The sequence below is a fragment of the Leptonychotes weddellii genome, chromosome 12 (assembly GCF_054177405.1).
Source record: "Leptonychotes weddellii isolate Sample4059 chromosome 12, ASM5417740v2, whole genome shotgun sequence".
Classification (NCBI taxonomy): domain Eukaryota; kingdom Metazoa; phylum Chordata; class Mammalia; order Carnivora; family Phocidae; genus Leptonychotes; species Leptonychotes weddellii.
Window position 1 is genome coordinate 16,324,987 of NC_138380.1, and position 27,783 is coordinate 16,352,769.

Consider the following 27,783-nt stretch of genomic DNA (forward strand, 5'->3'; position numbering starts at 1 on the left):
ACTGCCTTCAGCTCAGGTCATGATCCTGGAGTCCCAGGATCGAGTCCCACATCGGGCTCCCCGCTCGGTGGGGAGTCTGCTTCTCCCTCCGACCCCCTCCCCTCTCATGCTCTCCCTCACTCTCTCTCTCTCAAATAAATAAATAAATAAAATCTTAAAAAAAAAAGATTTCTACATCAAAAATTCTGGATATCTTGTAAGCCATGTGAAAAAAAAAAAAACAGGTACATTAGGTGATCTAAGGCTGAACTGTTGGAGTTGTTAGAAATAATTTTACATGTCTTAAAAAAAGAAAATGAGACACCCGGCTGGCTCAGTCAGTAGAGTGTGCAACTCTTGATCTCGGGGTTGTGAGTTCGAGTCCCATACTGGGTGTAGAGATTACTTAAAAAATAGAATCTTTAAAAAAAAATAATTTTACATGAGGTTTTTCATAAATGTCTCATTTATTTCAGCCAAGATCTCAAAAACAATAAACCAAATTATATCAGAAAGTGTCGGCAAAAATTAACCCTATCTTAGGAAATCTGCAAGATTCCAAAGTGTCTGGTTGTCAGTGTAGCTTTGTGTGTAGAAGCACATCATTCGGCCGGGGGGTACCCTGGGAGTGAACATCCAGATGCGGGACAAGGGAAGACTCCAACTCTAGGATCTTGAGCCGCATTAAGATAGGGTCACCGCTCGGGTCAGAAAACGCAGAGGTCAATTCCAGAGATGAAACTGTTAAAGAACGGTCTGAGGTACGGCCTCACCATAGGGTTAGAATTCTAGGAAGATCTGATCTCTGAATTCTAAAGAGTTATCATTTGGTTAAGCAGCTGGACTAAAATGAAGGCCTACAGAAGGGCTACACCACAAGTTGGTCAGAAATGCAAAGCACCCACATTCCACGTCCTTATGCGTCACAGATGTGGTCAGCTGTGAGCACACCAACTTCAGCTCTTCTTCCCAGCCATCTTCATCACCAGTGCAGCCAGAACCCTACGGTAAGGACCAAATGAAGACCAAGCAGTAGCAAGGGTTTAAATTAGTCTTCTTCTATTGCCATTTATCATCAAATGGATACAAACAGATTAATCTGCCAATGGAAAAACCATGAAAAACTGATAAATAGCTACAATTTTTTCCCCATGACTTTATCACTGAACTACAGGTCACCTGCCTTGAAATAAGGCAAGAGTTTAAAGAAATGAGGACTTACGTACCCATGACATTTAAAAATACGATCTGGAAAACTGTCACTGAGACTGAGAAGTAATCATGTCTGCCCATGGCCTACCCATGCTGCTCTACAGTATGTACTATAATCATTTGCTCTCAGCGGATGAACAATACATGTATATGACAAGCCCCAACGTACCATGTTTTCCCTGCTCACGTGAATAAAATTACATGCACTATATTCTACCTTCCCCCCAACCCCGATGTTCAATTTATAGAGAATCGGGAGTGTCCATGCAACTTTTCGAGTGTTACAGGAAGATTCGGAGCCAAAGACTAGTTCAGAAGCCTTTACCTAATGTTTAGCACTTACATGGAGATGCTTTGGGGATATTCATTTTTCGGTCACAGACCTTTATTTTTAAACCAATTTTAAGTACCCAAAGATTGAAGTTCAACAGAACAAAACAAAAGGAGAACACCAACAGCTAGGGCTGTCTCTATGCTGCTAATTTTAGCAGCCAAAGGGCATTCCTACCAAATGTCAAAGAAAGGACGTCTCTGGACTAGAGACAAGGCAAAGGGCCTTACTGTTTGTTGGTGGCTTTCTTGGAGAAACCCATCTATGATTTCCCCCATTTAATGGGCCTCTGGTTTTAACTGGCAAAGCATCCCTTTGCCTAGAGGAGAAGCCTAGTAATAAATACTTAATTAGAGTATATTATCTAAGATAGCTTACTATCATCCCAGAAAGTCTTAGTAAATATAAAAGTGAACTACTTATTAGAATAAGTAGTGCCTGTCCACAGTGACTCAATAATGATTTATTGAATGACAAATACCTTAAACTTCACCTCTACTTGTTACTCTCCTTAGATATTTAGGACATTGATTAACCACCACTGTTACTAATTAGCCCCACAAATGACTAATTCAAACAGGACAAGCAGGAGAGTTCATTCATAAGACATGACAAAGTCCTCAGGCATCCTAAAGCCTTTACCTGGGCAACATAAGTTCCCTAATTACCTATATAAACTCTACCCCATAGCCCAGTTCTGGAAAAATCAGGGGGGAAAAAAAAAAAAGAAAGAGAGAGATCAGCACCCATAGAACACTGCATGCCACTTTTTTTTCAGCTATTCCTAGCCAGCAAATGGGAAAGCCTTCATTTTTCAGCTTGTTTTTTCACTTTTCCTTGATCATCTATTTTCTTAATGGCGGCTTGGATAGCTTCTTGGTCGCCCAGGAACTGGTGGGGCCCAACAGCATGCAGGTTCTCATCCAGTTCCAGGAGAATGGGGACTCCAGTGGGAAGAGTAATGTTGATAATGTCTTCATCGGAGATACCTGTAGATCAGGAGAGGAACGAACAAGACATTGAAGACAGTGTAAGAGGAAGTTCCGTTCAGTTGTGTAACTGCATGTTTATTTTTTAAAAGGTTTTATTTATTTACTTATTTATTTGAGAGAGAGGGAGAAAGAGAGTGAGCGGAGTGAGGGACAGAGGGAGAGGATCTCAAGCAGACTCCACACTGAGCACGGAGCCTGATGTGGGGTTCGATCCCAGGACCCTGAGACCACGACCTGAGCTGAAATCAAAAGCTGGACGCTTAACCGACTGAGCCACCCAGGTTCCCCACTGCACATTTATTGAGTCCCATATTAGCTGTGTATCTGGAACCATGCCAGATCCTGGGAGGGATTCTAGCTATAGTTCCTGGAAGGAAAAAACTTCCCAGAAGTTAAAAAAAACCTTAGAGATTTGCATCACATCAAATTTTAGGATAGCAGATACCCTTTGGGGCAACCTGTTGTTCCTTCATGTTTCCTATCTAAATCTCATATGTGAACTTTCATAGTAGCATTAGTCATAACAGCAAAAAGTGGAAGCAGCCTAAATGTCCCTCAAGTGATGAAGGGATAAATTAACTATGGTAGCTGCAGCAGAGCCATACAGTGGAATATTATTTCGTAATGAAAAAGAAGTGAGTGCTGATACATGCCAAACATCGTTGAACCTTGAAAACACTATGCTAATGAAAAGAAGCCAGTCACCACGGACTGCATGTTGGATGACTGCATTTATATAGGAAAATCTAGAGTGAAACAAAGAGATTAGTGGTTGCCTAATGCTAGAGGGAATGGAGAAAGTTGGAAGTGACAGCTAGGTATAGGGTTACTTTTGGGAATAATGAAATTGTTCCAAAATTGACTGTGGTGATAGATGGACAATTCTGTACACATACAAAAAGCCACTGAATTGTACTCTTTAAATGGGTGAACTGTATATTATATAAATGATATCTCAATAGGGCTGTTAAAAAATACTAAACAGATCCAGAAAAGTTAAATAAAGCTTCTCAAATCTCAAGACTGCTAAGGCAATAAAATTGGACCTGGGTTTTTTATTCCCAAATCCCAGGACTTCAACCCTGGTTGTCTGTCCAAGGCTACCTCCACGGCAGTCTAGGGAGAGAGGAGAATCTCTGCATCCCTGCTGTGCCCTTGTGAAGGGCTGGGAACTAACTGTTTTCGGGACTGGTAAAGGGCATAAACAGAGTCGTCTGAGCTCTTTGAAACAGCTAACACACTGGGATCACGATGGGCCAGGTTTAGGGGTTGTAGTCTGTGACCTTAGAAAAGAGTTCTAGGCCTCTGGCAAGGGGCTGGAGCACACATGGGACTCTCTTGTTTGACTATGGCCCCAGATCTAACCAGACCTTGACAGGTCCTCTCTTTAGTAGCACCACCCTCAAGCTCACGCCTATGGCTTAGATAACAACCCACTTTTTTGTGGGACCAAATCAAAGAGCCAACTAAACAAAAGCCACGAGAACTAGAATATTTACCCTACAAAGGAAAGAGAGCTCAACAGAAATAGAAACATTTCCAATAAATAAATTAAAGTTGACATTCCACTTTAATGACTACTCAAATCATTCACATGGCAGACTAATTACTTACACATATTTAAAATACCTAGACTGGTTAATAATCAGTCAGTGAGACTTAAGAGACTGAAATTTTAAAATAGCAAATTAGGAAAAACCACAGTGAAGCTATTACTCATTACCCGATTTTGGCTTAAGCCATTCTTCGTCCTGAGAAACTTAAGCAAGAAGAGGTCCTAAGGCTAGAATAATGCATCTGCACTGAATTAAGCCAAACTGAATCAATACTACGTTATGCAATACTGTATTATAAATTCATTAACTGGAACATCATATGAAGGTTAAAATGAGTGAACAGCACGTGCCCTGTCTGATAACGGGCTTAGATTTTTTATCTGGCATCCAAGAATGCAGTCCTCACCCTGCAACTACCCCTCTCTGTCACTCCCCCTCCACAGCCACCCCTTCTTGAACTCCCAACCATTGTCTTTTTTTTTTTTTAAGATTTTATTTTATTTATTTATTTGAGAGAGAAAGAGAGTGAGAGAGAGAGCACAAGAGTGGGTAGGGTCAGAGGGAGAAGCAGACTCCCCACCGAGCAGGGAGCCCGATGTGGGACCCGATCCCGGGACTCCAGGATCATGAAATGAGCTGAAGGCAGTCACTTAACCAACTGAGCCACCCAGAGGCCCTCTTTTTTTTTTTTTTTAAGTAGGCTCCACAGATATGGAGCCCAGCATGGAGCCCAAGGTAGGGCTTGAACTCATGACCCTGAGATCAAGACCTGCACTGAAGTCAAGAGTCAGAAACTTAGCCGACTGAGCCAGCGAGGTGCCCCTGTCTTTAATCCTTGAACCTTCACATAGGAGCATCTAGGAGTTAACTGCAATCAGTCTAAATGTAAGAAAATTTCTAAGTAAGAAATAATGAAAGTTTATGGTAAGTCAAAGGGGTAACTCGATGCCAATATGGGGAGAAATTCAAACAACTTCATTTTCTGCATATAGGATTAAGTTCAAGAAGTCAAATCTGCACCTCTGAGCCCCAGCCTCCAAGTCAATACAGCAGGAACAGGAACCAGAGACAGATATCAAGATCACCGTACATATACTATGGCACTCACACTTGGCCTTAGAGAGGGCTGCGCAAATGCTTGCTTCTCCCGCCAGGATTACAAACTCCTTGAGAACAGGGACCATGTCTCATCCATCCCCGTGTCACCTATATCTTAGAACAGTGCCTTAGCCACTGTGGGAATTTAGAAAATGGTTTGTTCAACTGTAAAGAACCCTGTTATGTGTTGGCTTCCAGGATCCAGAAATCATTTAGCTATATGATCCACTATTACAACTGTATATATTATATAAATCTACTTCTCACATATAAAGACAAGCAATAAAGAATAAAACATTAACTAAAAATTCTAATGCATAAAGCCTATACACGAAAACACTCTGAAGACTTTGCCAGAGGTACGGTCTTGGCCAAATTTCAGAAAGAGATCAAAATGGAGACATAAGCTCCTCAAAAGTAAAGATTTCGTGTGTCCAGTTCTAGAGGCTGTATCCTGCACCAAGAACAGTACCTGAATTGACAGGCCCTCAGCACATAGCTGAAATGAATAAACCTGAACTCTCTGGGCCAATTACATCTAGTCTTGTACTCTTGAAACCTTGATGAAAGATTAGGTTTCCTTTAAAAACCTTACCAAGAAGAGAGTTGAGAAGGCTCTTAGCCTTGAAGAAAAGGTTGTTTATATTTAGCGCTAATAAGCAATTCAAACTAAATTTGTCCTCCGTATATTTTCTTTGATTTCCTCCAAAGGGTTTGCTCAAAATCCTTGAATCTCGGGAAACAGGAGAGAAGATGTCCAGGGAGACAGATCTGTCACAGGACGAGAGCAAACCCCAAATCTGCAGTGCATATTTTTGGAATCTAAGAAAAGAGGGAAACCACTTTGATCAGTTTGTTGGACCGTGAGGTGCCACGCAGGCCCCACGTACCTCTCCCAGGCAAGTAAGTCACAATTCAAACCCCACCGATGGGCGATTCGTGGGGAGAGGTCTGTATTCTATTGCAAAAATAAGAGCTGACACAAGAGACCCTCAATTTCACAGATGATCTGCCTATCTTTAATTAGAATTCCTTAAGGTTTGGATGCTATTATGTGCAACTTAAAGATAGGCTGGGGAGCAACTGGAAAGGGGTTATTTGAATATTGTAACATGATGATAGGATCACAGCCTCTAATTTAGAATAAGGCAGAGAACAGAATCCACTCCACGTTGAATTTTATAGTTAAAATAGCCTACAATTTTTAAAAGTAAAGGTTTTTATAAATCAAGGATACTTCTAATAAGAGAAAACGTAACCGTACCACTGGACAAGCATTTGCTTCGCCGGAGGGAGGCCTGAATTTGCCGCTTCTGAAAATATCCCACTAAAATGTCAAAGGTGATGCACTCCGCAGCCCCGCCCCCACAGCCGGCCCCGGCTGACCTGCCCTCCCTGGCTCTCTAATTCTGCCTCAAGGCTTCTCTGCCTCGCCCTGTGTGCCGCTGCACAGTGTTCTTCCGGGATCAAGCCCGTTGTTCATGAGTCTCCTGCATGCCACTCTGATTCCAAACTTGAAACTGCCTAGTCCTGTGCTTGAACCCAGACTAAACAATCCACTTCCGCTGGCAAGATGCAGACTACATCCAACGCTCCAGTTCAGTCCCTGGCTTTTCCTTCAGTGTGGGCCAGCAGGAAACAAACAGGAAGTGACTATGCCAACCACAGAGAAAGAATCACACGCCTGTCTGGAACGCTACAGAACAGGATGCTCTTAGATACTAAGCCTGCGTTAGGAGCTTTCATATGGTGCTGCTCTGGGAGAAATGGGTCGGAATTCTTTGGCCTGGACTTACTAGCACAGCACTGATAATCGTTTAGGCTGCTAAAAATAGGTAAAGCCGTCCCTTAGGTAGGGCATCTTCCTACTATACAATATCTCCTAGGTCTGTCTGAAGTCTTCTTTCTTCTGAAAGTATTAAGAGCTACTCTCAAGTTAAAGGTAATGCAACCCCCCCAGTGATCTACAATTGAAAAGCAGAGATATTAAGTAAGTAATTGACAGGGTAGAGGCCGCCCCGAGCAGGCAAGAAGCATATTCTGGGTGCTGACACGTGGGTCCTGGGTTTGCAAAGCCTGTACAAGAGTGTTGCTCTGAATCAGTAACACTTGCCTCTCTGTACTGTTTGTTCTCCTGGGTTTGACCTACTCCTGGGCGGGCTGGTTGTGAGAAGGAAAACAAGTCAGAGAATTCGGTGGTTAGTGAGGAGAAATCATTCTGAGGCAGAAAAACCTTTACTGGAGGAGCTTACAACCTCCAGGTACAAAGCTTTGTGCTCCCGCAGCTTATAGGTAATTCATGAAGATGGGCTTTGACTGGCGATTCCCTACGCTGTCCATGGTTTGGGTGCTTAGAGACAGCACCGATTACTCCTGAGAAAGCATACCAGTGCCCTCCAGGTTAGTTTTCAAAGGCAAAGGTAGGTGTATGCAGCACCCTTCCTTTAATTCTACTATTTGACAATCAAACTAATCCAGCCTATTATTTTGTGCAACAAAAGGCATGGTCCCCATTAGGGCACTGGTCATTTCGCTGGATAAAAGCAAGACTGTTTAAATTGACGTATGATTTATATACAGTAAAATTCACCCTTTTCAGTGTACAGAATAGTTCTATAAATCCCCCAAATTTCCTTCTACCACTTTGCAGCCTACCCTTCCTCCACTGATCTGTTTTCTGACCCGACAGTATTGCCTTTTCCTGAATGGCAAATAGTCATACAATGCCTAGTTTGTTTGTTTGTTGCTTAAAAAAAATAAATAACAGAAATTTATTTTCTCACAGTTGTGCAGATATCTGATGCCTGAGGCCTCTCTCCTTGGTTTGTAGATGGCTGCCATTTCCCTGTGTCTTCACATGGTCTTCCCTCTGTGTCTGTGTCCTGATCTTTTATGAGGACACCCATCATGTTAGATTAGGGGCCACCCTAATGGCCTCATTTTACCTTAATTGCCCCTTTAAAGACCCTATGCCCAAATACAGTCCTATTCTGAACTACTGAGGGCTAAGACTTCAACAGGAATGTACAACATACAGCTTTTTAAATTCAGTGTCTTTCACTTAGCATAATGCAACTGAGATTCACCCAGGATGTTAGGTATATCAGTAGTCTGTTCTTTTTTTTTTTTTTTTTTTTTAGGCTGTTCCTTTTTATTAAAGCAGTTTCTTTAAGCAAAATAGCTTAGTGATCAATGATTGGTCAAATGAAATTTAAAAATATGACCTAGATACACTAAACAGCAGAGTAAAACACACGGTTGAAACACAGCTTTCCAGCCAGTTCAGAACCTTGCACTAGTTCCTATTTTAAACAGGATATGAGGTAAAATGTCTAGAACCGCGCTTAGCACATAGCATGCACTCAAAATAAGGCCACCTCGTATAGCTGTACCCGGGAACACCACACACAAGCCACAATGTTAGGGTAACAGCAATAATAATTGGGGACTCAGTTAGTTGCATCAAATTAACTTTTAATGGTTTACCTGCCAAGGATACTCTTGACTCAGCTTCTTAAAACTTAGTACTCCAAACAAAAAATAGATCAAGGGAAGGGCTACTTTTCAGAAAAAAATTAAAACAAAAAAGCCCAGGTGGTAATCATGTGTGGAGACTCAGTGAACTGGGTTTGGGTGGAGTTCACGACTCCAACTAATTATCATGATCATTGGCTAAGTCATCTGAGGTCTGTCTGGGTTTCATTTTCCTCCTACAGCACCTGTCTTCTTTTTCACAAATGGAAGACGTGTCAGTCAGGACTTGACTGCTTATAGGGTAAAGTCATAGCACCAAATAGCTGAGAAACAAAATAATGTCTTAAGAACCAACACTCTTCATTGTTGAGGTATATACAATGTAGAGCAGATGTGGAACACGAGTATACTTTCTAAGTAAAAAGATCATAAGACACTTTGAGATTTCAGGGTAAACCAGTATTCTAAGTAGTTATTTAACAGGGTCATCATCCTTCCTACCCCAAGTTCTAGTCTTTAAACAATAAAGCATTTTTATGATATGACAGTATGCAGTCATTGGATTCTATCAGCTACCACACTCTTCCTCAGCAGGAAGTAACAGCTTTAAGTCTGTCAAACAATATAAGCACAATACAGGGAAACATCACCCAGTTCCTTGAAAGATCCTGTTTATAGAGGAGAATTTTATATAAACATCTAGAAAGTATGACTAGGAATCAGATGAATCTATAGCCACAAGCATTCTTATTTTTGTAATTAATGCAAAGAATTTAGCAACTTTTATGTTTACAGGCAGTATGGAATCTGATCACAGCCATGCCATTTCAAGGATTAATTTTTTTTTTTTAAGATTTTTATTTATTTATTTGACAGAGAGAGGGAGAGCACGAGTGGGGGGGGAGGAGACAGAGGGAGAGGGAGAAGCAGACTCCCTGCTGAGCAGGGAGCCCTAAATGAGGCTCGATCCCAGGACCCTGGGATCATGACCTGAGCTGAAGGCAGATGCTTAACAACTGAGCCACGCAGGCGCCCCAAGGACTCATTCTTAATACTAATGAAGGCTAACATCTTTATAGTAAGATGACCACATGATTTATCATTCAAGTGGGGCACTTTTGAAAGTGAAAGGAGAGGCTATTAATAATTGCACTGGGACGGGGCACCTGGGTGGCTCAGTTGGTTAAGCGACTGCCTTCGGCTCAGGTCATGATCCTGGAGTCCCTGGATCGAGTCCCGCATCGGGCTCCCTGCTCGGCAGGGAGCCTGCTTCTGCCTCTGACCCTCCCCCCTCTCATGTGCTCTCTCTCTCTCATTCTCTCTGTCTCAAATAAATAAATAAAATCTTTTAAAAAAATAAATAAATAAATAATTGCACTGGGACAATAGGTATTAACCAGAAAATGGCTAATGGTGGTATGTATAGTCATGTAACTTTACAGTAAGAATAAATTGGCAATTAAGATGGTAAATTTTATGATATGTTTTTAACACACCAAACACATATAATCACAAATAAATTGCAAGTAGTCCTTACTATCAGATAAAAATCTCTATTTTTCCCCCTAAAGTGAGGGAGATTGACCTAATATTTTGGAGTCTTAAAAAGTTAGCATCCAAATTCAAAGGAATGTTTTCTTTTAGGTTGGGAATTTATCAAGTACCACATAAAGCCCTATAACTTGAGCTCCTGAAGGTCAGACATGTGAGGTAAGAGGACTCATGTTGGGATTCCTATTCCGGTGACCATATACATCCAGAATAAATTTTAAAAAACCTAAAATCTCATTAACAGAAATGACATGGAAGAAATAACACACGATTTCTTCTGATCTTGGGAAAGTTACTTATACTTAATTCTTAGAGCTGTGACATAGAATACTTGCATCTTATTTTTCAGTATACACTGTAAGAGAAATTTCTTAGTGGAGATTGGTACTTAGAGAACTCCTAAAATAAGACATGATAACTAATTTATCAAGTGATCCTAAAATCTAGTTTAGTCCATTTCATGCACATGAAATAATTTCTTCCATGTTAGGCATGGAAGTCATTACAGGAAATCACAGCGACATCAAAGAGCTCTGTGAATCTTAACAACAGCACCACCAGGAGGTACTACAGGCCAAAAAGGAACAAAGTTGTTCCCCTACCCAGGATGGGTGAGCCAAGATTACATACCAGCCTTGTGTCTTCTATGGACAGATCCCAATCTTCCCACCCACTCCATTTGTTTCCCCACCTGTGGGCTTGTGCCAATGGCATATTCTGGATTTTCGGCCATTTTTTCCCCCTGAATGTCTGCCATCCTCCCTGGTCACCTAACCTCCCGTCTCCAGTCCCTGTCTCCCTCATCTACACCTCCCTCGTCCTCTGCTGCAGACATGAGCCAACTCCACACCTCTTCCACTTTCACATAACTTCTGACTCGAGTCTCCTTGTACTATTTACCTCTTCCAGCATGAATACCGCTGTTTTAAACTATCTCGCAAATAAACACATTGTGTCTAAGGCCTATTTATAGTGATAGGGATAGGAATTATAATTCAAGATTGCTTCAACTTCAGTAAGCTCTGAAAGGTAATTTAGTTCTATACATGCAACGTTTAAAAAAAGACCTTCAGAAGAAAGTTTAAATAAAGCCTGAGAACTAATGTCTGCTAATTTCTCAGCAATCCCTATAAATCCACTTCTGCCCTAGAGGTCAAAGTTGTATTTTATTTTATTTTTTCCTTATTCTGTACTCCACATCCATGCATGTCTACTTTGATAGCATTTCCATGTATTTGCCCTGAAATATTTTTTTCTAGGCCAATGTCAAATCCTTTCATCTTTCAATCCCATTGATCAAGCTATTTTTGCAGCTTTAATTAGATAATTCCCATACCATACCATTTCCCCACATAAAGTGTCCAGGTCAATGGCTTTTAGTACACTCAGACTTGTGTGACCATCATCACAATCAATTTTAGCACATTTTCACCACCCCAACAAGAAAGCCGATACCTAACTGCAGTCACTCTTCAGTCCACACCCCCACCACCTCCACCCCAGGCCTAGGAAACAATCTTCTCTGTCTCTAAAGATTTGGCCATGCTGACATTTCATTTAAGTAGAATTGTACAATATATGCTCCTTTGTGACTGGTTTCTTTCAGGTAACAACGATTTCAAAGTTCATCCGTGTTATAGCACAGAAGACTATTCCATTTGTTTTCATTGCCAAATAATATTCTATTGTATGGATATACCAAATTTAATTTATCTAGTCACTACGTGATGGGCATTTGGGATGCTCCCATGTTTTGGCTCTTATGAATAATACTGCTATGAAGGTTTGTATACAAGTTTTCCTGTGGACATATGTTTTCATTTCTCTTAAGTACTGTTATGGGTTGAACTGTATCCCTCCAAAAAGATACACTGAAGTCCTAACCTGAGAATGTGACCTTATTTGGAAATAGGGTCTTTATCAAGGTAATCAAGTTAAGAGGAGGTCTTTGGCCCTACTCTACTATTATTTGTGTTCTTACAAAAAGGGAACATTTGGACAAGGAAGAGAGAGACACATGGGGAAAACACCAAGTGAAGACTGAGGGCTGCAATGATGCATCTACAAGCCAGGGAATGCCCAAGATTTCCAACGAACACAAGAAGCTAGAAGAGGCAAGAAAGGATTCTCGCCTTGAGACTTCAGAGAGAATATGACGCTGCGAACACTTTAATTTAGGACTTCCAGGCCCCAGAACTGTGAGAAAACTAGTATCTGTTGTTTTAAGCCATGCAGTGATTGGTACTTTGTCACAGTAGCACTAGGAAATGAATACAGGTAAATACCTAGGAGTACAATTGGTGGCTCATATGGTAACTGCATGTTTAATCTATCGAGAAGCTGCCAGATTGTTTTCCACAGCAGCTATCCCAAATGATTGTTTTTTAAATAAATTATTAGTGGTTTCAAAACCTGCTTCAAATGCAGAAAGTAAGCTTTCTGTGGGTAACCTTGCCCTCCACAGGCAGGTCTGCCTCCACTCCCACCACGGTGGTAGTCGTCCTCACCACCATCTGTAAACCTTCCTATTCCCTTCAAAAAAAGAACAGTAAGAAATCGTGAAGTCACTGACGCACTAAAAGAAGAGGGTATCTAAGATGAGCTGTGGTTGGGGATGCAGAATAATCTTAAAGACATCTAAACCTGAAGACAGTTGAAGAATAAATGGTATTAAACAGCAAGAAATCGTTTTTAAAGGGAGGATTTCCTAGCTAAGACAGGGAAGAAAAGAGGATCCTGAAGGAGGTGATGGCATTTTCTTTAGGGAAGGGAGCTTGGCCACAAGGAGGTCTAAGCCCTGTCTCTGGAAAAAAGGAACTGGCGTCGTGGGACAGAATACATCTTTTGGCAGAAACTTCGAAATTCTCCATTTCAGTTTGTCGTTGTCCTAAGAGAAGGCTCAACTCTTCTTCAAACAATAAAGTACTATAGTCCAATAACGATGATGTTATTTATCATTTAATCCAGTATCTGACTATTCTGAAAGAGGAAGAATAGAACCCTTTATATAGTTGAGTAAATAAGATATATACACAAACATACACCAACAGATTGAGCGCCATGACTAGCCAGTAACATTTTTAATAGCCAATAAAATCTGTAGAGTTTAGATCTCTGCACAACTAATGGATGCAGGTATAGGAGTAATGATTTGGCTCCCGGCCATGTTATATAAAAATCAGGGGTAAAAACACATGCTAAAAAGTTTACAATAAAATCTCATAAAGATCACTTTGTTTTGTTACCAATAACCTATTTTCACTTATTTCACATGCAATGTCAACCTTTTCATTTCTCACAGGCTCTTAGAGAAAAGTAAAGCAGAATGGGAAGGGAATGTTGGAGAAATGCATTCTAGTATCATGGGCTAACTGCTAAGAGTGCTAACAGACAGGGAAACAGTGGATGGAGCAGATCACTCAAAACGCACAACTCCTTAGGATTACTTAGTGAAGGGAGAAAGGGGAAGGAGAGACCCCCCTGAAGGTGCCACAGGGCCATCACTGACGCTCCAAACTGGTGAGCTCGAGTCCTCAAGAGTTCATTTAGTTCACGTTACTTAAGAGGAAGATAACAATAGTGTACATTTCAGAATACATTTAGAATACAACATCAAGCAGTTAAATGCTTGAGTTAAATGGAGGCAACTGGTTATCTCCAAAAAGCCATACTTTCCTTTTCTGTCCCCCTAACTTTCTCCCAAGCAATGACTCAGGCTGGTCTGGAAAGAGGATTAGAATGAAGGAATTGTTCAGGAAGGCCAGGTCTGAAACACCGGAATAACTGTTTAAAGTTGGAAGAGCATGGGCAAAACCAAAGTCTAGATCATTTTATTTATCTGGAAAGACTCAAATAAGTAAGTGCGCTTTGCATACCATTTCTATAGAAATATATACCCTTCCTAGCCTCCCTTACCCTTATTACAACAAAAGCCATATAATCTTTTATATCAAAGGTTCTCAAAGTGGAGAACCCCAAGCAGCAGTATGGGCATTACCATAAAACGTCTTAGAAATGCAAATTCTCCAGCCACACCCGAGGCCTACGAATTCAGAAACTCCAAAGGTGGGGCCAGCAATCTGTAGTAGATCAAACTCTCCCTCCAGGTAATTCTGATGCTTGCTAAAGTTTTAGAATCACTTCTGTCTATAATATGAATGTAAAAGGCACAGGGTTTTTCATTTATAGAACAAAATGATTCTTAAAAGACTAAAGTGGCAAAAAGGAACGGGAAAGAAAGTCTATCATGCCAGTTGTGCATTATTAGCTCAGAAACCATGTCCTTTCTAGATTAAGGCCCAAGTATAACACTCACAACCTCTAGGAAGTAGTAGCATAAAGATGGTACCTTCCAGATGCTTCAGGAGAGCCCTACTGCTATTTCCATGAGCGGATATCAGAACGGTTTTGCCACTTAATACTTCAGGAGCAATCCTTTCGTTCCAAAAGGGAAGGAGTCTCTCCAGAACATCCTTTAAGCTTTCAGATCGGGGCAGCTGATCCACAGGTACGTCGCACACTTTATACCTCCGGTCATTGTAGATTTCATGGTAGAAAGGGTGAGATTCCTCAATGGGTGGTGGGGTCACATTGTAGCTTCTTCTCCAGAGCCTCACTTGTTCTTCACCGTGATTCAAAGCCATCTGCTCCCTGTTGAGACCGATCAAAGCTCCATAGTGACGCTCATTTAGACGCCAGGAGCTTTCCACCGGAACCCACTCCTGGCCCAGCTCTTCCAGGATCAGCCAGGCTGTGTGGATGGACCGATTCAGGATGGATGTGAATACGAGATCAAACTCCAAGTTTAGTGCTTTGAGTTGCTTTCCACAGTTCCGAGCTTCCTCCATTCCTTCACTGTTAAGTTTCTGATCCACCCAGCTACAAAAACGATTCTCTTTATTCCAAGCGCCCTCTCCATGTCTTAACATAATCAGTTTGTACTTGGACATCCTGATGATTGAGCTTCCCTAGCACTTTCAAATGGGCCAATATTCAATGACAGCAATACATCTAGAAAGAGAAGGGACAAAAAGTGTATTGTTATATTCTTCATTCAACTGACTCCTGGGAATGGAAGCACAACTTTACAATAGTCGGTGCCTAAAACTAAATTGGAGGCATTCCTTTGACCAGATTTGACATCAAGACACCAGACACCTTATACATTATGGCACATAATGGCATATTCTACAAATAATTCATTACAGGGAACCTCGTCAACTTAAATCTTCTGACGGCTGGACAGTATGTTAATTGTATGAGGTACACTAACAGACCACGTCATTCTAATGGCACGCTGCATTTCCGCCAGATAAAAAGACAGTCCGTGCTTACAAAAGAGAGGATTTAGTGGAATGAGTTATAGATGTCTAAAAGGATGACTAGTAGCTGGGAACTCCCAGCTCCTACCAGCTGACTCCGGGTTGAAGGCATCCTCCTCACTTTGTTTTTCCTCTGGTGAAAAGAGAAATATTTACCAGTCTCATTTTATTATAGAAGTTAAACATGTTCATTCAGTGACCCAGCACATTTATCCGGTATGTAAATCACTAAGTAGGGGCAGCTCGCTCTCCAGTGCAATAGGCTCCATGATCTATAAGAAAATCTAAGGTGCAACATTCAAACAACACTAAAAGTGATTTAAAGCAACATTAACACTGAACGCGGTACTCACCGAAATAATCTCACCTGCCTCAAGGTAGAGCTTTTGGCAGGCATAAATCCGTATGCCAAACAAGCTATCAATTGCAAGCAGCTAAGAGATGCTGCCTGTGGAAACAGATTAGCAGGAGCAGGTCTGGAGGAGTGAGAGGAAGCACGCTGATAAGAAGGCCCTGTCTCCTCCTCCCCGACCCTTAAACTGTCCTACACAAACCAGTCACATCTCAGCAGGAGAAGAATCTGGTAGAGTGGGACAGACAACCTTCAGGTGTTTCTGAATTCCCCAAGTTAAGCTGCTGACCCAAAGGTCTGCTGGGCCCATTCTGTCCCCTGGAGAGTCTGCTGCCTTAGGTTCTAGCTAAATTCTGGCTGCCTTAGGCTGCCCCCACTCTCCCTGCAGTGGACATACTTACACTGACAAATGCCACTCACTTTGCTTGCCTAGCGCTCTCCATTTCCACCCCAGGGTTTTCCACACTGGGGAGTAAAGATGATAGGAACATCGGGGCCTGGTCCTCTGCCATTCTTGGCAAGCCCCGTTCACTGGAGATTTTCTGTCCCACTTAACCTGTGATTCATCCACAGTTACGTAACAATCAGTGACAAAGTTAACTGGAATCTGGGTATCGAGTTTCTTCCTTTCTTTAGTAATTCCTAGAGATTCTGAAGGGGGGACAAAAAGCCTTTAAAATAAGGCTTCATCTTATTTCAGGTGAAGGCAAACAGAGGAGGACCTGAGGGAGGAAGCAGACTGAGGTAGTCTGGAAGTAGGTGAAAGATGAGGGTGATTAGGTTTAGGACTTCCCTTTCTTGTCAAGCATCAGGTCTGAAGCTTCACTGCACAAGAAACGGAAAGCATCTGGAAGAGATGGGCTCAGGCGAAGGCAGCTCACAGAGCTGAGAATTTCTGGAGGGAGGGCGATGCCTCTGCCCTCCCTCAGCACTCCTTTGGGGTGGCGGAAGAACAGAGAACAGGATGAAAGACATCTGCGCAGCGTTTTGCTGAATGATTACTGGTGCCCAGAAGCAGAATAATTATGAAGCTAATGAAGCTCAAGCTTCAGGCTCCTTCCCTTGAACAAACTCCTTCTAAGGCACTGGGAGAAACCAAATAACGAATGCACACGCGTGTGTGTGTGTGTGCACGTGTGTGTGCGCGCTCACAGGTGCATACATGCATGCGTGCGTGCATGTATGCGTGTGTTTAATTTGCAAAAGAAAGACATTTTTGTATTTCTGACCAATCAAAAACTAGATCCACCCCCTTGTAACATTTATTGTTTTGTTTTTTGCTGCTGGTGAAGGGGGATGGAGAAAAGAGAAGCCACCTCAACCCTTACTTTGTCTTGTCAAGCAAGAAGCCTCCTTATGCTAATGAAGCTATTTTCCCTTCAAATGGAAAAGGGTATGATAAACAAATTCTGTAGGCAGAAGCACTTCTCCCTTGTCTTTGATTTCGAATTATATCAAGAGAACAAAATATATACAAAGAGGAATAACATCATGAACACCCAGGCACTTACTGCCAAGCTTGGCAGTATTTGAATCTGCTGTTTGCTTACTTTGTTTAAGAAATAGAACAATTTCTCTGTTTCCAGCCCCCCCGCCGCCGCCCAATTACATACACTGGAGCAGAGAAACAGTACCACAGCCAGAAGACTACACAAATACACACCCTTCCCTCACTCCAGCATACAGTGGTGAATACAGGATAAGGTACTAGACTAGTGCATCTGTCTTGCGTAAACAAAGTTACTTCCTTCTCTCCTCCTTGCTGCTATCAACTGACTTCCTACTTAATTAACTGCTGAATATTTACAGAGGAGCTGTTGAGGTTTAGAGTTGGAAATCTTTAAGATTTTAATCACCATGGGAGCTGGTATACCAAGTTTTTGCCAACAAACACACAGTAGTGCAGTCAGTCTCATTTAAAGTTTCAGGCAGGGGCTGCAAACTCACATGTCCCAGGGGCCAGACTGAGGTGAAGAGCAGCGATGCTGGGCCACAGGGGTGATGGGAACCGTGGAGAACTTTTGGGGACCACGCGTGCTTCTCTGATGGACGCGATTCCTGTGTCAGTGGACAGAGCTTTTGTATAACCTGGTCTCACTGAACTAAGGCTCCCATTCTTAGAACCTTTCTGGAGAACAAACAGAAGATGGGACTCCTCAAAGCAAACATTGGAGAGAATGTAAGACTTCGAGTCAGACCACAGAGACCCATGAACTCAATTTTGCCTTCGGGGTAAAAAAAAAGTCTTCTTTAAAAAACATAAAAATTGTCATTTCAGCTCCTAAAAGTTCATATAAAACTAAAAGGAGTAGTGACTACTTAGCTCCCCCATTTCTCTATGAGGCTTAGAACTGGGGTTCCTGGACCTTCCAATTTTCAAAAACACCAGAAATGCACATTTTTTTATGCGACATCTAATACTAATACTGCTGACTAATTTAAATACATTTGAAAAATGTGAGCTCAATGAAATATGTCTGGAGGCTAGATTGAGTCCATGACTTATAAAGAATCTCCTCCAGGCCACAGACGAAAGAAGAGGCCACCTTACCCTGGGAGATGGTCAGACCCCCAGCCTCCAGGCTCCAATCCTGGCTTCCCCTGCTTTGTTCAACACTCTCTAACCTCCACACCTGCTGGCCTCCTTGTCCCTGACCCTCCTTCGCCAAACCCTTGGCCAGCTCCCTGCAGAGCCCCAGCTCTGTAATCAAACTTCCACTCAACTTTGGACTCTTCCGGGAATGCTTCTGCCAGCTCTGAGCTGAAAGCAAAACTACCTCTCCCAGGTGTCTGCTTCTCCCTTTTGTCAGGGGTGTTTGTGCCTCGGATCCTAGGGCACGGGCCGGTGATGGGCAGCGTCCTGCTCCCTCTCGGTCCTGACCAAATGCCTCCAACCCCCACCATCTTTTGGGAGAGGGAAGAAGCTTGGATTCTGAGAGTCTTGTTATATTCAGATGTAGCTCTCATGCCCTCACTGATTAGCTGCAAAAGTCCTGAAAAGTGAGCACCCTAATTTAAAATCCTCAATCACTTCCTGTTGGTCTTAGGATAAAGTTCAAAATTCTTAATGTGAACTGCGAGGCTTTGGTTTTCTTCTATTTCCTTGAGCATGCCGTGTTCTTTCTTGCTTCAGGACCTCTGCACACACTGTACCCTATCCAGAACCCTCGCCCAGCTTCCCCTCCCCTCCACAGCCACCTCGGTCCCACCCAGCTTTAGGTAACCTCTAGTCATCCTTTAGAACAGCTGTGTCCAGGGCGCCTGGGTGGCTCAGATGGTTAAGCGTCTGCCTTCGGCTCAGGTCATGATCCCAGGGTCTTGGGATCGAGTCCTGCATCGGGCTCCCTGCTCAGCGGAGAGCCTGCTTCTCCCTCTGCCTCTCTCTCTGTCTCTTATGAATAAATAAAATCTTTAAAAAAAAACAGCTGTGTCCAATCAAAATATACTATAAGCCACATATGTAATTTTAGATTTTTTTTTAAAAGATTTTATTTATTTATTTGACAGAGAGACAGAAACAGAGAGAGCATAAGCAGGGGGAGCAGCAGAGGGAGAGGGAGAACAGGCTCTCTGCTGAACAGGGAGCCTGATGCGGGGCTCCACCCCAGGACCCTGAGATCATGACCTGAGCCGAAGGCAGATGCTTAACGACTGAGCCACCCAGGCGCATCTGTAATTTTAGATTTTTCTAAAAGCCATATTAAAAAGGGAAAAGAAATAAATAAAATTAATTTTAATAATATATTTTATTTAACCTTATAGGTTCAAAATGTTATTCTGACCTATGATCTATATAAAATTCTTCATGGGGTATTTCACATTCTTTTTTTCATAGTAAGTCTTTGAAACCTTATGGATATTTTAGACTTAAAGCACAGCTCAACTTGGACCAGCCACATTTCAAAGGCTCATGTGACCAGTAGCTACCATGTTGATTGGAACAGCTTTACAGCTGAGTTTTAAGGTTATTTCTTCTAGGCCAGTGGTTCTCAAACTTGAACGTACATCAGAATCACCAAGAGAAGTGGTTACAACAGTGCTGGGCCTCACTTCCAAGGCCCGACTGAGTACGTCTGAGTACAGGCCTGAGAATCTGAGAATCTGGATTTCTAACAAGCTCCCAGGTGATGCTGAGATACTGCTGGTTTCAACCACCTCGGCTCTAGGCCAACATCTCTGCCCTTCCTTCTTACCCCCGGGGAAGTAGTCAGTCCTACTTGGTAGACACTCTTGAAGCACCCCGCTCTACAACACTGGGTAGAATTGTGATGGGTCACTTGTACGGATTACTTGTTCATTTTCTATGTGCCCTGTTAGACTGTCAGCTGCATCACGGCAGGCCTCACTCACTGCCCGATCTCTAAAACCTAGCGTGACATGTGACACACGCTGGGCACTTAGTAGGAAGGTGTATTCACTGAACTGAAGTCAACCAAAGTGATTACATTGTGCGAATGAGCCTAAGGCTTGACAGTTTGAGTGGTAACTGCAGGCCCGAGGGGTTAGGAAGTCTTAATTCAAGAATCGCAGTGTATTTAATGGCAAAGCCAGAGCCAATCACGATCATCCATTACATTTCCGTATCCTTCAAGGTTTAGCATATTCACGAATGGCCGTAATCTGCACAGAGAAAAGAGACTCTGACTGACAACTTTACACTATATGTTAACTAACTAGAATTTAAATAAAACTTGAAACAACAACAAAAACCCCAAAAAACAAACAAACAAACAAACAAAACACATAGAGCCACTAAGTGGCAAATTGGAACTGCAATCCACATTGGCCTCCAATACCTGTGCTCTTCCTCCTCCCCATGGAGACTTCAGAGTCTGGGTTTGAGTATCTAGGCTCACTTGGCTCCACTTCACAGGAGCATTTCCAGTCACAACTTGTCCTTCCAAACCCAGGCAGTCATTTCATAAAATGCATACAAACAAGGTGAGTATAAAGGAGGGCTCAGCTTATGACTGCTCTGGAGAAAAACCTTAAGGCACAAAGTCAAGTGGGCAATTTACAAAGAGGTACCATACTACAAATATACACTCCCCACCCTTAAATTAAAAACTATTTTTTTTTAAAGGCAACCTTTGTTTTTTGTGTTGTTTTGGTAAAGCTCACCACTCTGGAGTTGGTTCTCAAGATTCCTTGTTTATCCCTTGGCAAGGGTTACCAGCACCTGAATTAAGCACTAATTTTAGTCAATGATTTACTTCATACTAAAAAGGGCCACACAGGTCACTGAATTAGCATACCCCAGGGTTTCTTCCTTTTTTTTTTTTTTTTAAAGATGTATTTATTTATTTCAAAGAGAGAGAGAGAGCTTTTGGGCGGGGGGAGCAGGGGCAGAGGGAGAGGAAGAGAATCTGGAACAGACTCCCCTGCTGAGCATGGAGCCCAACGCAGGACTCAATCTCATGACCCTGAGATCAAAACCTGAACAGAAATCAAGAGTTGGACATTTAATGGACTGAGCCATCCAGGCGCCCCAGGGTTTCTTCCTTTTTAAAGTATGGTATTGCTCAAAGAAAAAATTTACTAAACAAACATATCTTTTATATGACTCTGTGTCTCATCTTCTCACCCCTTCCTCTTTGCTGTTTTCCCCTCCTTCTGGCCATTACTTCTTTAGTCTTCTGACACCTAACCTGAGCCTTGACCACTCTGCTGAAATAGTCTCTCAAAAGACTACCAATTAGTTATTTCTTACTAAGTGAAGACCATCTTCTCTCAGGACTCCCATCTCTTTGATCCCTCTGAAGCTGACTACCTCAATAGAGGGGTTAGAATTATTCTAAGATTCCGGTGCTGTGTTTCTCTCAGCTCTTCTATTGTTACATCCTGGTGTTGGGTCTCCATATTTTCCTACCCACCACTAACAGTACTATCTGTGATGATGAAGACAGCATATGAAGTCATAGCAGGCAATATTCATGGAGGGCTCATCATGTGTATGGGACTGTTTGAATCTTCAACAACCATTCTATGGAGAAGGTTCTATGGTTACTCCCCTTTTACAGATGCAGGAACTTAGAAGGAAAGGTCGACTTGTCCAAGGTGACACATTGCAAATGGCGGGAGCTGGAGTTCAGTCTCAGGCAGGCTGGACCCCCTAAGCCTATCCTTAGGCCTTGAACCACTCTGCTACATCACCACACTGGCACCCAAGGCTCTGTCCTCAGTCCTTGGAAACTTTTCTCACTACTTTACTTACATTAAAATGGATGATTTATAAATTGACAGCCCCAAATATTCATCGGTCTCCCTAGTCTAGTCAATTAACTCATTCTTTAAACATGTGTTGCAAACCCCATTTGAGCAGGGCATAACACAGGACTGTGAGAAGTACAGAATCCAGCATAGATTATGTCTTCAAAGAACTGATAGGGGAAAGGGATGTGTGTGTGTGTTATCACTAAAGCAGAAAGTAATCCACACAATGAGAAAGCACTTCATTCATAAAGGAGATGAAAAAGGGGAGATTATTTCTGAGTAAGGCTTCATGGACATGGTACTATTTAAGCTGGGTTTGGAAAGATGTTCAAGACTTAGATTTATAGAAAAAGGAAAAAGAATTCTAGCCTAAAGGAATAGTGAGTAGAGGCAAGGGAACAGGTGTATATGGAGAATGGTGAGCCATTCAAACTGGTTGGAGTACAGAAAGGGTGACCACATTTCCACGTTTGCCTAGAACAGTCTTGCTTTAGGCCTATTTCCCCAACATAATTATTATAGGGCCCTTTTCACCCGTGAGTGTCCCATTTGGAAAATTATATGATCCCTATCCTAAGTAGAGAGTATATCAAGGAAGTGGGAGGAGACAAGCCTAGAAAGATAAGATTGAATAGTGGCCCCAGAAAGGCCTTGTGCCAAAGAAGATAGATTCTTCTATAAGTATTGGGACATCACTGAAGATTTAATAATGTGTATTTTAGGAGGATCAGGCAACACTTACAAACACAGAATGAGATGGGGAAAACTACTGATAGGAATACGTGAGAGGCTTTTGCAATGGACCTGGACTGGATCAGGATAATGGCTACTGAGATGGGATGCAGGAGATGGATATGAAAGACACTACAGCTTAGCTGAGATGTTGGCAATTTTTTCTGTATTTGGTGTTGGCCAAACAGTAAATTTTTTAGGCTCTATGGTCTCTGTTACAGTTGCTCAGTTCTACCATTGCAGCTGAAAGCAGCCACAGACAGTACATAAATGAATAAATGAAGCTTTATTTCAACAAAACTTTATGTATGGACATTGAAATTAGAATTTCATATAATTTTCATGCCCATGAAGTACTGTCATTCTTTGATGTATTTCAACCAGTAAAAACAAAAAAACAAAACATAAAAACCAATCATAGCTTGTAGGCTGTACAAAAAGAGGTAGTAGACCAGCAGGCCTTATTTTGCCAAACCATGGCCTAGCTGGATACCATACTCAGATCTACTAATCACATCAGCATTTTGAACCTTTAAGCATCCTGTCGTGGGATAATCTCAGAATTATTAAATCACCTGATTTTATTCTTGGCCAGAACAGCAAGTACCTTGAGTAATGGAATCCCATTCATAATTGTTTTTCTTCCTCGCAGAAGACAATACTGAACGTATTCAAATCAGTCTGTTTACTTCTGCTTAATTGATTTAATAATGGGTTCAAGGTAAAATTACAGAGAAAAAGTATTCATGCTGTTAACCAACTTCAAAAATATGTCATTCTGACATGCTTTACTTCTCTCAGACACCATCTTCATAAATTGTCACCGTGCCTCACACTTCAGGAGAATGTAGACTTGCTCAGGCATACAAGTTGAACAACTGGCTTAGCAGTAAAGAGACAAGTGATTCAAAGGAAACACACTATGCAGGTGACATATTTTCAAAGACTTCTCGCTATGTCTATGTATAGAAATTCCATCTCAATTGCCTACAGAGCAAAAGTTATTCTTTCCATAAATGCCACCATAAAACTGAAGTTATGTTTTTTTTAGAATTAGCACATCCTTTTGGCAAGGCAGGGCTGGAGGCAGTAGGTAGGTAGGGGACTGGTGCAAATACACAGCATTGCATTTACTGAGGTTACTTCTACAATATTTCCAGGACCTCTAGGTAGTTTCAACAAATGTAGCACTAGACGATCTTGCTGCTGCCTCCCACTCCTGCCCCTCATTAAACCATATACTTTCACATACCTTCCCCGCCCCCCACCATAACTGAGGCTCGTCCTGTCTTCCAAACTAATGCTCCTGAGACATTGCTGCTTCCCTTCCTCGGGTGTCTGAAATGTAATATCTAACGCTCTAGTATAACAACTCATGAACGGGTGAGGAAAATTATAGGATAAAGGCCAGTCTAAAAATAAAAACTTAGTTTTCTGCTTCTAAAAACTGAGTAAGAAGTGTGATCAATGATATAGTGTTGAAGTAACATAAAATAAGAGATACAGAGCCAGAGTTGCTGTGATCAAAAGCTTCCCCTTAAATATTAGATAGTCAAATGCTACCCTTCACCACTCGGATGTTTTCCCTAGTCCAAATCCCCATTGCATGGCTTTGAACAACTCTTAATCTACCTCTAGAGGAATCTAATTCTGTAAAAGATAGGCTGGCATATTCAAGGATAGAAAAAAAGAGAGGTTAATCATGTTTCGGATAAATTAAAAAAGGAACAGTTCTTAAGGGAAATGAAATCCAGAGCACAGTTCCTTAGAATCTTAACAAAATATGCTTTCCTCAAAATCAAGCTTGATATTAAAAGTTCAAACATGACCGTACCTAAAAGTACCTTGTGTTCCACCATCTATTACTTCCTAAAGCTTTATGGTAACTTTTTCACTTGCGCCCTAAGAGCACCTCTTTACCAGGAGCCAATGCTATCACTTCCTGGTGTTTTCCAGGCACTGTAACCCCGGTCATTCTCCAACTTTACCGCTACCAGCAGCCTCTACTGATCACTTGTTACACAGGTAGCAAACCATAGCAGGTAGACCCCTATTCACAGGGAAGAGATCTACCTGGGTCATGAGATGAGTGTTTGCCCGGGGCATGTTGCTTGTTCCAGCCTGTGCAGCATCACTGATGAGCGCAACACCCACTCCTGACACCTCCTTCCTAACTTTGGTTACTTATTCCCCCAGGATAATAGCTTTTGTCAACACAAACTATTGCCACCAAATCCCAGAAGTTTGGAGTCAAGAAATCCCGACATTAGTCCCAGCTCTGCTACTTACTGATGGTGTGATTTGGACCGAGTGATTCAAACTTTCTGGACCTCAGGTTCCTTATCCATAAAGACAGGGATAATTGCTGTTCTCAAGGGGCTATTAGGGAGACTAAATGAGATTATGGTGAAGCACTCTGCCAAAGAGTGAGAGGTGTTCTGGGTTGAACGGATCAGACTAATGAAGACTCGCCCAGACCTCAGGCCCCTGAAAGTGATCCTACCTTGCTGAGGTATGTGCGGAAGTAAAAGCTGGGTACAAAGTAAAATGAGGATGGGGATGAAGAGAAAAGGTTAAATTAGGTAGTGGAAGGAGAAATGCAGTCGAATGTTGTGTGTGTTGGGGGTGTGGGGAGTTGATGGTAAGACAAAGCTCTAAAAGCATACCAAATATTAAGCAGTATTCTACAATCCAAATGCTTTAATCAAGTGGCTAACATTTTCTCTACATTTTATAAAGTACATTTTTCAGTTTTTGTGGCCAAATTTCCATGAAAGAGTAATACTTTCGGTCTTATTTCTCCATGTAAACATTCTCTCACACCAGATTTCATTCCAAGGATGTTCAAGAGACCTGTTGGTTCAAATACTTGTGTCCTCTGAGCACCAGACCCACAAAAATGAAGGCACAGCTGAATTTAGATGTACCAGTCATTATTAAAATGAAATATGCCACTTAATCTCAACCAACCGTAGAAGGCAAAAGAGGAAGAGAGACTGGAAGATCTGCCCAAACACTAACAGTGGTTACCTCTGAGTGATGGAATAAAGGATGACATTTTTTGCCACATTATACTCTGTACAATGGTTATTCTGTACAATGACCAAATTTTCTACAATGATCCATTGGGTTTGGTTTAAAGAGGGGCACAAAAGAACAAGTACTATCCTTTGTTGATGGGAACTTTTATTTGCTAACAGATTGGCCCAGAATTTACCACTATGACATTTTTGCTTATGTACTTGTGGTGGAAAATGCCTAATCATCTTTATTTTAAAACAGACTTTTAGGGGTGCCTGGGTGGCTCAGATGGTTAAGCGTCTGCCTTCGGCTCAGGTCATGATCCCAGGGTCCTGGGATGGAGCCCCGCATTGGGCTCCCTGCATGGCGGGGAGCCTGCTTCTCCCTCACCCTCTACTGTTCCCCCAGCTTGTGCTCTCTTGCTATCTCTGTCAAATAAACAAATAAAATCTTAAAAAAAAAAAATAAAACAGACTTTTAACACAGGCATGACCCTCCGAAATAATCTGCGACAACATCCGCTTTTTTAAAGATGCAAAAATTAAGCCAGAGGGTTGAAATGATTTGTTTTAAGATTACACAAATAGCATCAGCTTCAACACTAAAACCTAGGAGTTCTGACTTCCAACTCAGAGCTCCTTCCACTACACCATTTGCTTGAATTACACTTCTCTAAAGTCCACCACCTGGGGATTAAGGAGTGCACTTGTGATGAGCACCAGGTGATGCATGCAAGTGTTGAATCACTACATCGTACCCCTGAAACGAACATAACACTGCATGTTAACTAACTAGAATTAAAAATAAAAACTTAAAATAAAAGAAGGCCCACTACCATATGAGGGGCATCTATGGTGTGTGAGGTGCTCCAGGAAAACAAAGATGGATAAAACCCAGTCCCTGGCCTCAGGGGAGAGAGTTTTAAAGCAAAGTACAAGCTGACATGTGTTCTGCTTTCATCACAGAAAACTGTAGTACCTCCTGGTGAAAGATGCTATTTGATTTTTTTTCCCCAAAAGTCTGCATTCAGTCAGTTCGCATTCTGGTACCACTCACAAGCTGTAAAGCCTCCATAATTTGGAAGGGAGGTGGTAGGGGAAGAGGAGTATAATAAGTTAGCAAACAACTAATTATCCTTTAACTTTACTTTTTCAAAGAAACTGTGAACTTTACTTCCATTATGCATTTCTCCTGTCCTTCTCTAGTAATGCAGCCCCCATCCCTTTGAACAGAGGAGAAATATACTTACTATTATTTTTTTTAATTTTTAGTGGTTCTAAGAACCTGTGATTTAGCTCGATGTGAGAGCTACGTGAAACCATTGCAGATATTCACCTCTTTCTCCTTCCCTGGCATGCAGGTTTTTTTCTATCTACTTAGACGTTTAGGGCCAGGTCTGCCATCGCCCTAAATAGAGTGGCGTGGCCCTGAAAACACCCCTAGCTTGCTTCCAGGACCCCTCCTCTGCCACACTGCGCCTCATACGTCCAGGAGAGTTGAGTTCATCACTCCCTCCAACTCCTGTTTACTCTTGCCGTCAAGGCACCACGACCAAGGCGGAGTCCTCCTTTCAGCTGACAGATCCGTGCGTCCCAGGAAGGCTTATTCTGAGAAAGGGACCTGAGAGGGACCTGGGGAGTAAGTGAGGGTGGGAGCTCGAGGGGCAGACGAGCGAGCACCAGATTCCCTCCAAAGACGGAATCGGGGGAGTCAAGAACTGGCCTTCCTGCACTCCAAATTAAAACACAACATCACTTAAAAACAGAAAGGTTCGGAAGAGCAAAATTCTAAAACAAAACCACTCACCTGTAAAGAGGCCACCAGCAGCAGCAGTAGCAGCAGCCGCTCCTCAGCAACGCCAAGCACCCAGCTCCTCCTACAACTCATCGCTGCCGCCGGCATCGACGCTCTTTTCTAGCTCTGGAGCCCGAAGGGGGAGGTCCTAGCGCTC

The 27,783-nt window shown here is 42.2% G+C and overlaps 1 protein-coding gene across 2 annotated transcripts; it reads right to left on the reverse strand.

Annotated features, from left to right (window-relative positions):
* Positions 1 to 427: 427 nt before the first annotated feature.
* On the reverse strand, positions 428 to 27,783 carry BPGM (bisphosphoglycerate mutase). Of its 2 annotated transcripts, XM_081800070.1 has the most exons (4): positions 27,639 to 27,783; positions 14,542 to 15,203; positions 2,328 to 2,511; positions 428 to 981 (listed from the first exon to the last, which is right to left on the reverse strand). In XM_081800070.1, exons 2-3 carry the CDS (start codon positions 15,140 to 15,142, stop codon positions 2,330 to 2,332), a joined length of 783 nt encoding a protein of 260 aa, XP_081656196.1. In that variant the 5' UTR covers positions 15,143 to 15,203; positions 27,639 to 27,783; the 3' UTR covers positions 428 to 981; positions 2,328 to 2,329. The 2 variants fall into 2 exon arrangements, with proteins under 2 accessions (XP_081656196.1, XP_006729232.1); XM_006729169.3 differs by lacking the exon at positions 428 to 981 and having other exon boundaries at positions 1,022 to 2,511.

Excerpts from the sequence above, each read along its gene's own strand:
- BPGM (XM_081800070.1), bottom strand. The coding sequence starts at position 15,142 with ATGTCCAAGTACAAACTGATTATGTTAAGACATGGAGAGGGCGCTTGG. Across the intron at positions 2,512-14,541 it reads TCTCCTGAAGCATCTGGAAG|GTATCTCCGATGAAGACATT; the intron begins GTACCATCTTTA and ends CCTGATCTACAG.